The sequence below is a fragment of the Bos javanicus genome, chromosome 3, assembly GCF_032452875.1.
Source record: "Bos javanicus breed banteng chromosome 3, ARS-OSU_banteng_1.0, whole genome shotgun sequence".
Taxonomy (NCBI): Eukaryota; Metazoa; Chordata; class Mammalia; order Artiodactyla; family Bovidae; genus Bos; species Bos javanicus.
The window spans coordinates 66,004,611-66,018,602 of NC_083870.1; the positions used below are offsets into that span (position 1 = coordinate 66,004,611).

The 13,992-nt window shown below is 36.1% G+C and overlaps 1 protein-coding gene across 4 annotated transcripts in view; it reads left to right on the top strand.

The window, feature by feature from the left end:
- The window catches only part of ADGRL4 (adhesion G protein-coupled receptor L4), a 140,774-nt gene extending 127,281 nt beyond the window's left edge, over positions 1 to 13,493 (top strand). For all 4 annotated transcript variants that reach the window (XM_061411482.1, XM_061411484.1, XM_061411486.1 and 1 more), the window contains 3 exons: positions 10,200 to 10,291; positions 11,633 to 11,801; positions 12,164 to 13,493. In XM_061411482.1, coding sequence (XP_061267466.1) covers positions 10,200 to 10,291; positions 11,633 to 11,801; positions 12,164 to 12,226 — 324 coding nt within the window. In that variant the 3' untranslated portion in view covers positions 12,227 to 13,493. The remainder of the gene's footprint in view (positions 1 to 10,199; positions 10,292 to 11,632; positions 11,802 to 12,163) is intronic.
- The last annotated feature ends 499 nt before the right edge of the window (positions 13,494 to 13,992 follow it).

The following is a 13,992-nucleotide window of genomic DNA, read 5'->3' on the forward strand; positions in this document are numbered from 1 at the left end:
TCGTTTCTAACTATTACTGACCAGGGTTCTTGGCCTCCTTAATCAGTAGAAATTGATCACAGATCAGACAAGAAATTCAGACAAAGCTTTATTGGAGACCCTGCTGCAGCAGGGGGTGGGGGGGTGGGGTGCGGGTAGGAGGGGTGGGGGTCGAGAACAAACAACAGGTCCCCTTGCTTGCCTGCTCCCTGAGGGGATGAACTTGTTCCATATATGGGGTGAGGGTAGGGATGTGTTCAGGGTTCGGGCCACAAGGATGGCTTAGGTGGCTTGCCTACCACTTAGGTGGTGGTGTGTGCAGGGGGCATGTGCAGTACCCTGCTTTTGCTCCTGAGCCCTGCTTTTGCTCCAGGTTCTTCAAAAGTGATAGTTGAGTTTATTGGTCTCTCTGTATCTTTTGTCCAGAATCGGCCACACTTAATTTTACTCCCACATAGTTTCTTTGTATTTTGTTGCTTGAGGAGAGGTGTGTTCAGGTGTATACATTGCTGCACTGCACTAAAGTTTGCAGGGTTCAGCTTGTCTTATAACTATCACTTTATTAGCAAAAGGGTTTTAACAGGTGCTAGCCCAATCAATTGCTTCCTGGCACAGCTTCATCACGCAGATCTTGGGGTTTCCAGGGGGAGTTCTGCCAAGCCTGGGTGTATTCTTTACTGGGCTCAAACCTTTTAAATGTGCTTTCAGCCACTATATGCCTTCAGGGTATTTTATCAGTCTCAGTACATTCACACATGTTCAGGTTCCACAATGGTTTGCAATATCTGAAAATTCACCCCCTCTTCGTTTGAGATCTCTTTTCAAACAATTATAGATCAGCCTTCATTGAGAGGATAAGGTCCTTGGGGTTTTCTACTATGAAGTCAGTGTCCTCAGCTTATAAAAAAGATCAGACGAGAGAATAATTTGGAAGCTATGAAATGAAAATTGTCATACAAATCACAGAATGCTTGTGTGCTTTGACTTTCAGATAAACAACAAATTATTTTTTAAGTATGTTCTCAATGTTGTATGGAATAGACTTAACACTAAAAAATTACATTGTCATTTTTCTGAAATTCAAATTTAACTGGCATCCTATATTTTTATTTACTAATCTGGCAACACTGTGAGAAAGACCTATAAAGGTAGGTATTAATGTTATAATGAAGAAAATGTGACAAGTATTTGAAAGTATAGACTGCATTTACGATTTGCTGAAAAGGAAGTCATTTACAAGTTATAACTTGGCTTGATCTTTTTACTTTAGGAAACACAGAAACAGATTTCACAAATAATAAATGTTTTCATATAATTGACTACCCACAAAATATCTAGAACATCAATAATAAATATGAGTTATTGATACATTAGCATTTGTTTTAAGCTGGATTTAAAATGTTTATTTTAAAAATAAGAAATACTGTAACTATGTGGGGTTTGATATCGATACCAAGGTAATCAGTGATAGTAAAGTAACACAGGGTGCTTTACTACTGCTGTAATAACAAATTATGACAAACTTATTGGCCACAAATCCGTGAGTTCACAGTAGGGGAGGTCAGAGGTCTGCATACAGCAAGGCTCAACTGACTCCTCTGCTGAGAGACTCACTGGGCTAAAAACAATGAAAAAGCCATTCTGGAAACTTTGGGGGAGAATTTATTTCTGTGCTTATGCAGATTTTTTGCCAAATTCAGTTTCCTGCGATTTGATTTCTTTGCTGACTTTTGGACAGATGTCAGACTTCATTTTGGAGAAGGCAATGGCAACCCACTCCAGTCTTGCCTGTAAAATCCCATGGATAGAGGAGCCTGGAAGGCTGCAGTTCATGGGGTCGCACAGAGTCGGACACGACTGAAGTGACAGCAGCAGCGGCAGACTCCATTTGTGGAGGCTCCCTCATTTCCTGCCTCATGGCCCACTTGGTCTTCTCTGCTTCTGACCTTCACTTCTGCCCCATCTCTCCTGCCTTCTGCAGCATCTCTCTGCTGAATCTCTTTTGCCTTCCTCTTTGGTTAAGGGCTCACATATTGACATTGAGCCCTTTTTGATCCAGGATAACTTTCTTATCCTAAAGTCTATATCCTTAATTCTATCTATAAAATCCCTTTTGCTGTACTCATAGGGTTCCAGATGTTAGGGTGTAGACATTTTTTTTGGAGGGGCATATTATTCCACTTATAATATAACTCAGTACTATGTGAATATCCTGTAACTAAGGCATGTAAACTAAGGCATGTAATTAAGGCATGAGCTTCCCTCATAGCTCAGTCAGTGAAGAATCTACCTGCAATACCAGAGACCTGGATTTGATTGCTGGGTCAGGAAGATATACCCTATAGAAGGAAATGGCAACCGACTCCAGTATTCTTGCCTAGAGAATCCCATGGACAGAGGAGCCTGCCAGGCTACAATCCATGGGGTCACAAGATTCGGACATGAATTAGCAACTAAACCACCCCACTGCCAGGCATGTAAAAGAGCAATTCCAAATATTGTTTTTAAAGAAAATCAGACAGAAGGTCAAACTCTCAGCACTTAATTCCAATCTAGCTAATAGATTTTTTTAATTAATAGATTATCTTTTCATTTTAAAGCTTAAATTAAGAACTACTCAGCCATCTCTGCAGTGGCCTAAGGATTGAGAATGGGTCTTCTTTTTTTATAGCCTCTTGGTAAGCCAGTAAAAACCACCTTTTGTCCATGGCACAAGTAGTTTTGTTCTAGGCCAGTTAATTTAAAGGTAATAAAACTATTTGAAAGGATATTATGGTTGTGATCATGACACATTCTTAAATGAACCAAATCACATTTGATATATGTGAAAAATTAAAGCATGGGTCTAAAAGTGCTGTAAGAAAAATTTTCTCATTTTTTCTGGTGAGATCTGACATCATCATATAGATGGCTTCATCAATTATTGAGAAAAAGACTAAGAAAGGGAAAAAATGACTGATTGGGATGCTTCATTTTGAAGTCTGAGTTTGAAGCTCTTGGATTGAATGTACCCTGTTAGCCTTAATCTTTAAGAATTAGCAGCTGCTCTCTCACCAACCCATCTATTTAAATTTCTAGTTAAAAAAAAAACCTAACCCACTTAAAAAATTATAATGCTCTCTGTCAAACATCAGAGTGTGTGTGCCAAACTTTAAAGTAATTGCATGTATCAATAAAGTGAAGAAACAGATATCCGTATAGATAAATATCACTTAAGATGAAGCAAAGGAAATTATTTTGAAAGATTTTTTTTCCACAGCTATTTTTATTGTCTTCTGTACTCTGTATTCTAAAGTACAGCAGTGAATTTCAGAGATCTTATATTTACCAAGTACTGTCCTTGTTTTGTTTATCCTAGAAAAGTATTGTGGACTCCTGGTTGATAAATTAAAACTGTATTTTAAAAATTGAGACAGAAATGATAATGAATGACTGTTAACTTGAAAGTCATTAATTAGGCCCTTTGCTTTTGTGATGCTGTCATTAGAGATAAATAATAAAGGAACAACAGCTCTTAAAATCAGCACACATAGGTAAACAGTAATGAGCAAAAGTGTGAATCATTGTAAAGGGTCTATTTCCCTAATTAAGGTTAATAGTAATTATTTCCATTATATTTTAAAGACTTGCCTGGTGGCTCAGATGGTAAAGAATCTGCCTGCAATGCAGGAGACCTGGGTTCCATCCCTGAGTTGAAAGATCCCCTGGAGGAGGGCATGGCAACCCACTCCAGTATCCTTGCCTGGAGAATCCCCATGGACAGAGGAGCCTGGTAGGCTATAATCCATGGGGTCGCAAAGAGTCAGACACCACTGAGTGACTAAGAACAACACATTATATTTTAAAGCTTTACTGAAGCATTCAAGTTTGTTATTATTGACAGTGTTAATAGTATCTTTCCAATTATTTAATCTAAAATATAGATATTTATAAATTTTCAAAATAATTACTTCTGGAATAATTGCAAACTATTTCTTGTTATTAGAAATGTTTTTTTTAATTCTATATAATCTTGTTCTGAGTTTTGTTTTTATCATATCTCACACTGTTCATGCTTATTTAACAAAATATTCCCTCCCTGAATATACTTTCTAGACCATGTAAAGTGCAAAGAGTTTCAACTTAATTTCCACCTCTTAGTAAATGAAGTCATGTGCCTTTCAGTTCAGTTCAGTCACTCAGTCGTGTCCAACTCTTTGCAACCCCATGAATCGCAGCATGCCAGGCCTCCCTGTCCATCACCAACTCCCAGAGTTCACTCAAACCCACGTCCATCGAGTCAGTGATGCCATCCAGCCATCTCATCCTCTGTCATCCCCTTCTCCTCCTGCCCCCAATCCCTCCCAGCATCAGAGTCTTTTCCAATGAGTCAACTCTTCGCATGAGGTGGCCAAAGTACTGGAGTTTCAGCTTTAGCATCATTCCTTCCAAAGAACACCGAGGGCTGATCTCCTTCAGAATGGACTGGTTAGATCTCCTTGCAGTCCAAGGGACTCTCAAGAGTCTTCTCCAACACCACAGTTCAAAAGCATGAGTTCTTCAGCACTCAGCCTTCTTCACAGTCCAACTCTCACATCCATACAGGACTACTGGAAAAACCATAGCATGTGCCTTTAGGTGATACTAACTCTTAACTCTATTAGAAAAAGAATGTAAAGTAGTTTATGTATTTATGAATAAAGAGAGAATGAGGCAGTGTAAAAGGAGTAAATGTAGGTTTTTCCAGTTACCCAAAATTTGCTGAAAATTATAATATGACCTTGGATTTGGCTTTGAGTTTTGTCAAGGAAAAAGATATTCTGACACTTGTTAAAATGGTAAGTAAGACTTCATTCAAGACTATTGTGATACGTGTCAAAACTATCAAAATAGAAGGGATTAAGAACAACTCTGAATACTCTAAGAACAACCGGGGATTTATAGCCTAAGAACAGGTTATGTGTGGGGGTTGTGAATGGAAAATTACCAAGACATCAAGTGTAGGGAGAATTCTTGCTAAACTTATTTTAAGAGCTTTCTTGCTGGATGGCAGGCCAGGGTGATCAGATATCAATGATGGGAGATGAAAAATTTGATTAAATGTTGAAAGTGATCACATATCAAGGGGGGGTGGGGGAATCCTCTGTAAGCTGACTCACCAGAATTCCTGCTAAAACTAGACATTGCAGAAATGGCATTGAAGCCCAGGGCCAAGGCCTGAATGAGAAGAGGGCTCAGAGAAACTTGACTATAGTTTAGTTAAGGAAAGTTTTTGTCAGTTTTCTACTGATGAAAGCCAGGGAAGAACATGTCGACATACAGAATTTGCACTGTCCAAAACAGTAAAAAATAACATCATGCTCTGCATTTCCATGCAGTTGAACTCAGATTTGATTTTATCATTTGGGTTTCAGTTTTTCACAAAGCTACCCTGGGAGTCTGTAGGTAGGTAAGCAGCGTTAAACAGAGGTGGTGAGGTAACGAGCTAACGGGATATCTAAGGGTCCTGCAAGGACAGTGACCTGAAGGCATGCTTTGTGTGCTGGAGGAAGAACAGAGAACCCAGTGTGAGTGGAGTGAACTGATCAAAGCAGAGAGAAGTAGAATTTGAAGGAAGAAATATATCATTTCAGACCTTGTTGGGAGATTTTCAGGTTTAACTCAAATAGGAAGCTATGGGAAGGTTCAGACTAAAGAAATGATCTGACTTACATTTTAAAAGGTCAACCTTTCTGCTGTAACGAGAAAAGACTGTAGGAAGGCAAGGACGCAAGCAGAGAGACTAATTAGGAAGCTTTAGCCCAGGAGAGGCATGACAGTGTCCTCGTCCAGGAAGGAAATGTAAAGACGTTATGTGGTGGTCATATTCCAAATATGTTTTGAAGGTAAAGATGAAAGGTTTGTTGATGAATAAACTTGATTACTGCTAGAAAACAAGATATAAGTTGGTAAAGTTTACAGCAAAAATAGATTCTTTAGGAGAACAGTAGTTTAATTTTTGACATTTTAATTAATTATGTCCATTGGATTTCCAAGTGAAAAAGTCAGATAGAGCCTAAGGATCTTATTTGAATCCACTGAGTCTGAGCAAGTAAGTATATGTAGATAGGTCCAGTGACTGAGATCCAGACAAATCACTTATTTTCTCTGTGTTGTACTCCTTTGGTCACTCAAGACTGGCCTAGAAATCATACATTAGAGTGTCATCCCTGTGTCCTTCTCTACTCTGCAGACAACTGCATGGCACTTCCTGAATAGAAGTGTACATGCCTGTTGACTGGCCATCTCCCCCATTATACTGCAAGTTTCTTTTGGAAAGGGACTATAGTGCATAAGTGATTCTTGAGTGCAAGAATAAAAAAACTTTGCATTCAAGATAAAATCTAAGTACTCTTCATCTCTTTCTATCTTGCCTCCTGCTACTCTTCCCTTTGTTTTCCTTAAAGACATACCACATTCTTGACTCTTTTAAGTCTCATGGCTTTTTAAAAATGCCATTTTCCATCATGAAATGCCTTTCTCCCTCATTTCTGATCAAGTTCTGGTTTAAATGCTTAATGTAGCCAGCCCTCACCACTATACCAGACACTTAGTGGACCCTTTATAAGATGTTTCAAATACATGCAAATAAAATGCTCCATATACTTGCATTGTTGATTAGTCGCTAAGTTGTGTTCTACTCTTTTGAGACCCCATGGACTATAGCCCGCCAGGATCTTCTGTCCATGGGATTTCCCAGACAAGAACACTGGAGTGGGTTGTCATTTCCTCCTGCAGGGAGTCTTTCCAACTCAGGGATTGACGCTACATCTCCAGTTTCTCCTATATTAGCAGGCAGATTTTTTACCACTGAGCAACTGGTAGTGTCATCAAATGTGAATAATACAATGTATTTCTGATTGTTTTCATTGCATAAAACCATAACACTTTTTTGATAAAAAGGCTTTAAGCTGTTTTATCTTACAATTGGGAAAATATGTTTATGGACTAAGAATCAGTCTCCTGTTTCTATAGCAGCACCTATTTTATGTGTAAACATTTTCCCTTTTATGTAGAAAACATGTACTTTCCAGACCTAGATCACCCATAGAGAATGTTCCATTTTATTCTTCATTATTTTAGCATATGATGTAAAAGCATATTCAAAATGCATATGCATTTCTGAGAAACCATAAGAGCAACTGTGTTTCAAACATGTTTTATCCAAATTAGAATTTTAAAAAACTCTAATAAAGATTATAAATGTTAACCACTAACTTGGAAAATTTATGCATTAGTGAACAATCATTTTAAAATTTAATGTTATTTTATCTTACAACTCTTCTTTTGTTGAGATAAGTTCAATATAAACACCACATAAAATTCTCTGAAGATTTTCAAATCAGTAATATTTTGAGTATATTATTTATACTAACCAAATTTTAATACAGTTTCTTATTTTAAAAATATTTATAAAATTAAATACAACTGTTCCCAAATTTATTTAAAGAAGCTGTAGCTATAGAAACCTAGAAAATACTAAACATCTCTCTTTCATAAGTAGCAAAGACTATATATGAAATCAAATATTATTAAACTGTCATTCAATTTAGTTGTTTGAGTATGTAACAGAGTGAAACTTGTCAACTGAATCAATTTAAATATATTTTATCTCTCCTCTACAATTGCTGAATTCTTTTATTTGTATGGGCTCCTTACTTAATAAGAGTTTATTAATCATATAATTTGAAGCAGTAAATATTTGGAAGCAGGAGAAGGGACTAGATCCATATTCCTCTTAAGAGTTTCTCTCAAGAACCTCTCCATGGAGACATGACAATATGAAATTAGCTGATCTATTATTTTATACTGCTTTTGTAACAGTAACTAATAAATACCATTTTCAGTGCTGTGTGTGTGTGCTCAGTTGCTCAGTTTTGTCCTACTCTTTCTGACCCTTCGGACTGTACCCTACCACCTCCTCTGTCCATGAGATTTTCCAGACAAGAATGCTGGAGTGGGTTGCCATTTCCTCCTCCAGGAGATCTTCCTGTGGCTCCTGCATTGCAGGTGGATTCTTTACAGCTGAGCCTTCGAGGAAACCCCTACGATTTTCAAAAGCTATGTAAAATTTTCTGGAAGAGATGGGAATACCAGACCACCTGACCTGCGTCTTGAGAAATCTGTATGCAGGTCAGGAAGCAACAGTTAGAACTGGACATGGAACAACAGACTGGTTCCAAATAGGAAAAGGAGTACGTCAAGGCTGTATATTATCACCCTGCTTATTTAACTTATATGCACAGTACGTCATGAGAAACGCTGGACTAGAAGAAACACAAGCTGGAATTAAGATTGCCGGGAGAAATATCAATAACCTCATATATGCAGATGACACCACCCTTATGGCAGAAAGTGAAGAGGAACTAAAAAGCCTCTTAAGGAAAGTGAAAGTGGGGAGTGAAAAAGTTGGCTTAAAGCTCAACATTCAGAAAACAAAGATCATGGCATCCGGTCCCATCACTTCATGGGAAATAGATGGGGAAACAGTGGAAACAGTGTCAGACTTTATTTTTGGGGGCTCCAAAATCACTGCAGATGGTGACTGCAGCCATGAAATTAAAAGACGCTTACTCCTTGGAAGGAAAGTTATGACCAACCTAGATAGCATATTCAAAAGCACAGACATTGCTTTGCCAACAAATGTCCATCTAGTCAAGGCTGTGGTTTTTCCTGTGGTCGTGTATGGATGTGAGAGTTGGACTGTGAAGAAGGCTGAGCGCCGAAGAATTGATGCTTTTGAACTGTGGTGTTGGAGAAGACTCTTGAGAGTCCCTTGGACTGCAAGGAGATCTAACCAGTCCATTCTGAAGGAGATCAGCCCTGGGATTTCTTTGGAAGAAATGATGCTAAAGCTGAAACTCCAGTACTTTGGCCACCTCATGCGAAGAGTTGACTAATTGGAAAAGACTCTGATGCTGGGAGGGATTGGGGGCAAGAGGAGAAGGGGACAACAGAGGATGAGATGGCTGGATGGCATCACTGACTCAATGGACGTAGGTCTGGGTGAACTCCGGGAGTTGGTGATGGACAGGGAGGCCTGGCGTGCTGGGATTCATGGGGTTGCAAAGAGTCGGACACAACTGAGCGACTGAACTGAACTGAACTGGCCTGATGTAAAATTTTTAGAATATGGAAGAAAAAACATAATTTTTCTCTAAGTTTCTGAAATACTAGTATAAGAATTAGCCAAAAATTAAAATACTGCACTTTGCTACTGCTGTTATAAAATGCTTTTGAAAAATCTGTTTGGGTTAATAAAATATATTCAATAGAAGATTAATCTACAAAATATTTTTATAATTTTAATATTTCACATTATTAATATGCTTTTGTTAAAATAAATGTACATTTAAAATATATCCCTCAATTAATCCTCTGACACTATAAATATGTCTTATAAATCTCCAAGAATACAAGAAAAGGAAAAAAAAGAAATGGAAGTTTTTCATAATAAAGTCATTTTAGAAGGGGTAAAAATTCTGTGCATTCTTTATAACCCATACTTGGGAATATATATTATAGAATATAAATATTTATCCATAAAATGTACATGTCTTCAAACAAACATATTTCACTGAAACATTCATTTTTGAAAGTTTATGAGGTTAAATTCAGGAAAATTAAATCTCAGCATAGTATTAAGAGAGATAGCTAGAGGAACCATACAAAACAAAATTTATTCAAACTTTTTATAGTGATAGAACTTGAGAGTGTTTTTTTCTAATTTCCTTTCAAATTTCTCTTTTCTAGTTAAAATTTTCAAAGGATTGACAGAATTATCACTAAAACTTCTTTTCAAAGAAATAGCAATTTAATGAACAAAAATTTGATTTCTCTGATATTCATTAAGTTTTTCAAACCAAAATTTATCTTAATATGTATATTACCCCTATTATTGGCAGAAGATGATATTCATCAATCTGTAGACATGATCGTAACATCTGAAGAAATCCTTGAACAGGTGCTTAATACAATCTGGCGAATTGTACTACTACGACTCGTACTGACAATTTTCAGTGGTATTGTAAAGATCAACCACATCTTTGTTTGCATACGTCTACCAGAGGATTTCTACTTCTTAATATACATAAAATGCCATGGTTTGCTGGTTTCTATTTATTTTATATCTTTGCCACGTGTTTATTTCATATATGTATCTAGTTTGTTATGAAAATTATCTCTTGAAATTATTTTCTCAGGTTAATCTCTTGGCATTTGGAGTTATCATATACAAAGTTTTTCGTCACACTGCAGGGTTGAAACCAGAAGTTAGTTGCTATGAGAACATAAGGTAAGCATTTCTTCGATTGTATTTTCTTTAGCAATTCAAAGCTTTAGTAACTTAAAGTGCAGATAATTTTTGGAAGGCAGTTTTTAAATTATTTTCTCACATTTTCTCCCATCATATTTAAAATATTTACTGCTTAATAGCATTTAATATGTTTAATAAGCCTGTAATCACCACAGATCAAATGATAAGTAATCTTTTTTGAACATACTCCCCTTTGCGGGGGGGCGGAATAATGACTACATTTTAAGACAAAAGCCAGCCTTAAGATTTTCTTCTCAAAGCAGTTCTCAGAGCTTAGTAGCTGTGTTTCTTTCTTGTGATTCCTAGTTTGCATGCTGCCTTAATTTTTCTCACCTCCTGCCCTTTAAAACTGATTTATTGAGATCCTGTAAGCGGTTTGTTCAGGAAAAACTGAAGTGTACTGTAGGGAACATTAGAAACAACTGATGTTTGGGTCGCTTGGGAACACTTCTGTAGTTTCAATATCTTGCACAAGATTTATAGTTAGAATTTAGCAAATGTTTTATTACTTTCTTTTACTCCTCACCATTCATAGTAACATGTAAGTTGCTGGTTTTAATAAAGTTGAAAATGACTCATTTTCTGTGGTACACTGCAAAAATATCTTCTGCAGTAAAGAATGATTGCACTAAGAATGAATGAGAAAATAAGCATCAGTTGCCTCATTTTCAAGGCAGTGTCCTCAGTGAGCTGGATTGAATGTTTTACCAAAACTCAGAGGCGGTAAGTTGAAAATATGTAAGAGAGTATATTCCTGTGTGTGTGTGTGTGTGTGTTTAAGAAATCAGCATTCTAACATGAATTTACTTTGAAGTAACTGTATTGGAAACCCCCCCCAAAAAAAATGTTTTATATCTTACATGTTCTTCTCTACTGAGCCTAAAAGGAAAGCAGACACTTCCTTTGATGTCCTGCCTATGTGCTGACCTAAATCCACATGGTATATTTTTCAAGGTTTCTTAAGGAGAATGCTTCCTAACAGCTATATGTCTTAGCTCCAGGAGTTCCTGCAACATTAATTTTGAAATCAAAGCATACATACTGTAGTATACCAGATGAGCATATCTTAAGATTAAGGAAATTTCTCAAAACTACCAGATTTTAATAATGCTACCGTGAATTTGGACACATGTCTCAGCCACAGTGCACTTACGCTAGCCTGTCCCATGTAACTATGGCACAGTTTATCAGTTTCAGAATTCTCGTTGGGCTTTACCAAAGATTTCTGGGTTATTCCAACTTCCTACAAAATTTAAAGGATTTGAGGACGTGTTAAGTCTTCATAGCTTTCTCAGCTGGAACATTGCAAATTTCTTCCAGGTCTTGTGCCCGAGGAGCTCTTGCCCTCCTTTTCCTCCTTGGTACCACCTGGATCTTTGGCGTTCTCCATGTTGTACACGCATCGGTGGTGACAGCTTATCTCTTCACCATCAGCAATGCTTTCCAGGGGATGTTCATCTTCTTATTCTTGTGTATCTTATCTAGAAAGGTAAAGAATTTGCTATTCTTGTCAACCTTCTAGTATATGTATGTAGCATGAGTGAACAAATTGATAAAAATTCTCATTTTCATAAATTTATGACTTGTGCCTTTATTGCCTAAATGCAGTACATCTTAACATTGAAATAATCAGAACACCTGTTGTTCATAGCAAAATGTGCTTTTAAAAACTTGCTAGTAGGAATATAGATAATATAGCTTACATTCAGTTGAGTGTATTCTGACATATAATCAGAAAGCAACAATAGTTTATAAAACCAAATATAAGTTTAATGTGATTTGAAAATAATTTGATGTGATTGTTGCAATTATGTTTCACATTTCTTATTTTATTTTTTTTATTTTTTTTAGATCCAAGAAGAATATTATAGATTATTCAAAAATGTCCCTTGTTGTTTCGGATGTTTGAGGTAAACAGAACTATGGATGGTTATTGTTATGCAGAAATAAAAATGCCCAGCTGTGGATGGCCAATGTATAAATGTGTAGGAACTGTAGATAATACAAGATACAATTATGTACCATATAGCTATAGTAAGCTTTTCTACATGACTTACTTAGCTGTGTCAAAAATAGTAATGCAGATATTTGGAAAGTAATTAGTTTTTCAGAATGGTATCACTGCACCCAAGGAAAGATTTTCTTTCTAACACAAAAAAATGTATGACTGTCCTGAAGGAAACCCACTGGCTTGATATTATTGTGACTCGTGTTGCCTTTGAAACTAGTCCTCTATCACCTTGGTAATGAGCTCTGTTACAGAAAGTAGAGCATAAGAAAATGAACGGGTAGAATATGAAACAGTAAACAGAGAGTGAATGTTATAACAATGAGATGTATTTTGAGCAGACTTTGTAAAATAGATGAGAGTTGAATAAACACATCTTAAAATTCCATGAGTTGTTCTGAACTTAAAGTTTTACTGAAACAACTTAGACTTGTACTTGTTGCATCAATTTTCTATTCTAATAGAAAACACAAAACTTCACAAAAAAAACTAAACATTTCTGTTCTGTTTTTATGTTAATATTAGAATGAAATATATGCTCTTTCTATACTTATTTCACAGATTGTGACTTCAAATGCTTATTCAGTAGTACATAAATGTGTCAGAATATAATATTGTTCATGCCTGTAAATGTAAAAATCATGTATATAAACCTGAAGTGCTCTATTCCATAACCTTTCAGTGCAGTGAAAAATACTGTATCTCATTAGACTCATATATCTGAGTTCTTTATTTCTTTTAATTTTAGAAATATTATAGTTCACATTGCAATATTCCCTTTTAACTTACTATTTTTAAAAGGGCACTGTAAATATGAAAGTATTCATAAAGTGAATTGCTATTTTTTTCTGTTCAGAAAAGTACATATTAAAAATGTTATTTATAACAAAGAGATCACTGAGAACTGACTGTATAAACTTCCACAGAGAATATATTTTCTGACAGTTTTCCACTAGTAAAACATATCTCCTAAAATGTAAGTCTTATACCTTCCAATCTTCAAATTAAAATATAGAAGCAAGGATTTTATTTCAAAATATATGTAATTGTTCTGCACTTACCTGTAAAAGTATGCCAATACACCAAATGTTGTGATTTTAACTTAATTTCTACAGCTGTTAAAATGAAGTCTGTCAAATCTTGCTCTAACAAATAAAATGTTACCTAAATGAATCCTTCTGCTGCTTGGCTGAGTCATTTCTCAAGAAAGATAAGCTACCTGCCAATGTCTTAAACATTTTTAGAAGATCTGTGATAATAACTTTTTATTTGATCTTTTGATCTCTTATATAGTTAGCCTATAACCTGTTATTATCATTATAATTATTGCTGTAGGACAGTGCTATTGGAATAGGATACTGAAAAAGTAATCAGTTCAGTCAGTGTATACAAATTATGTGTTGTGGGCAGAATAATGGTCCTCCCAAAATGCTCACATCCTAATCTTTAGAATACATGAATATGTTAGGTTACATGGAGAGAAGAATTAACCAGCTAACAGCTATCAGCTAACCTTGGCGTGAGGAAATTATCCTGGATTATCCAAGTGGGCCCCATGTAATTACAAGGTTCCTTATAAATGAAAGATGGAGGCAGAAGCAATGCAACATGAGACATACTCACCTGCCCATTGCTGGTTTTGGAAATGGAAGCAGTCCAGGAGCCACAATAT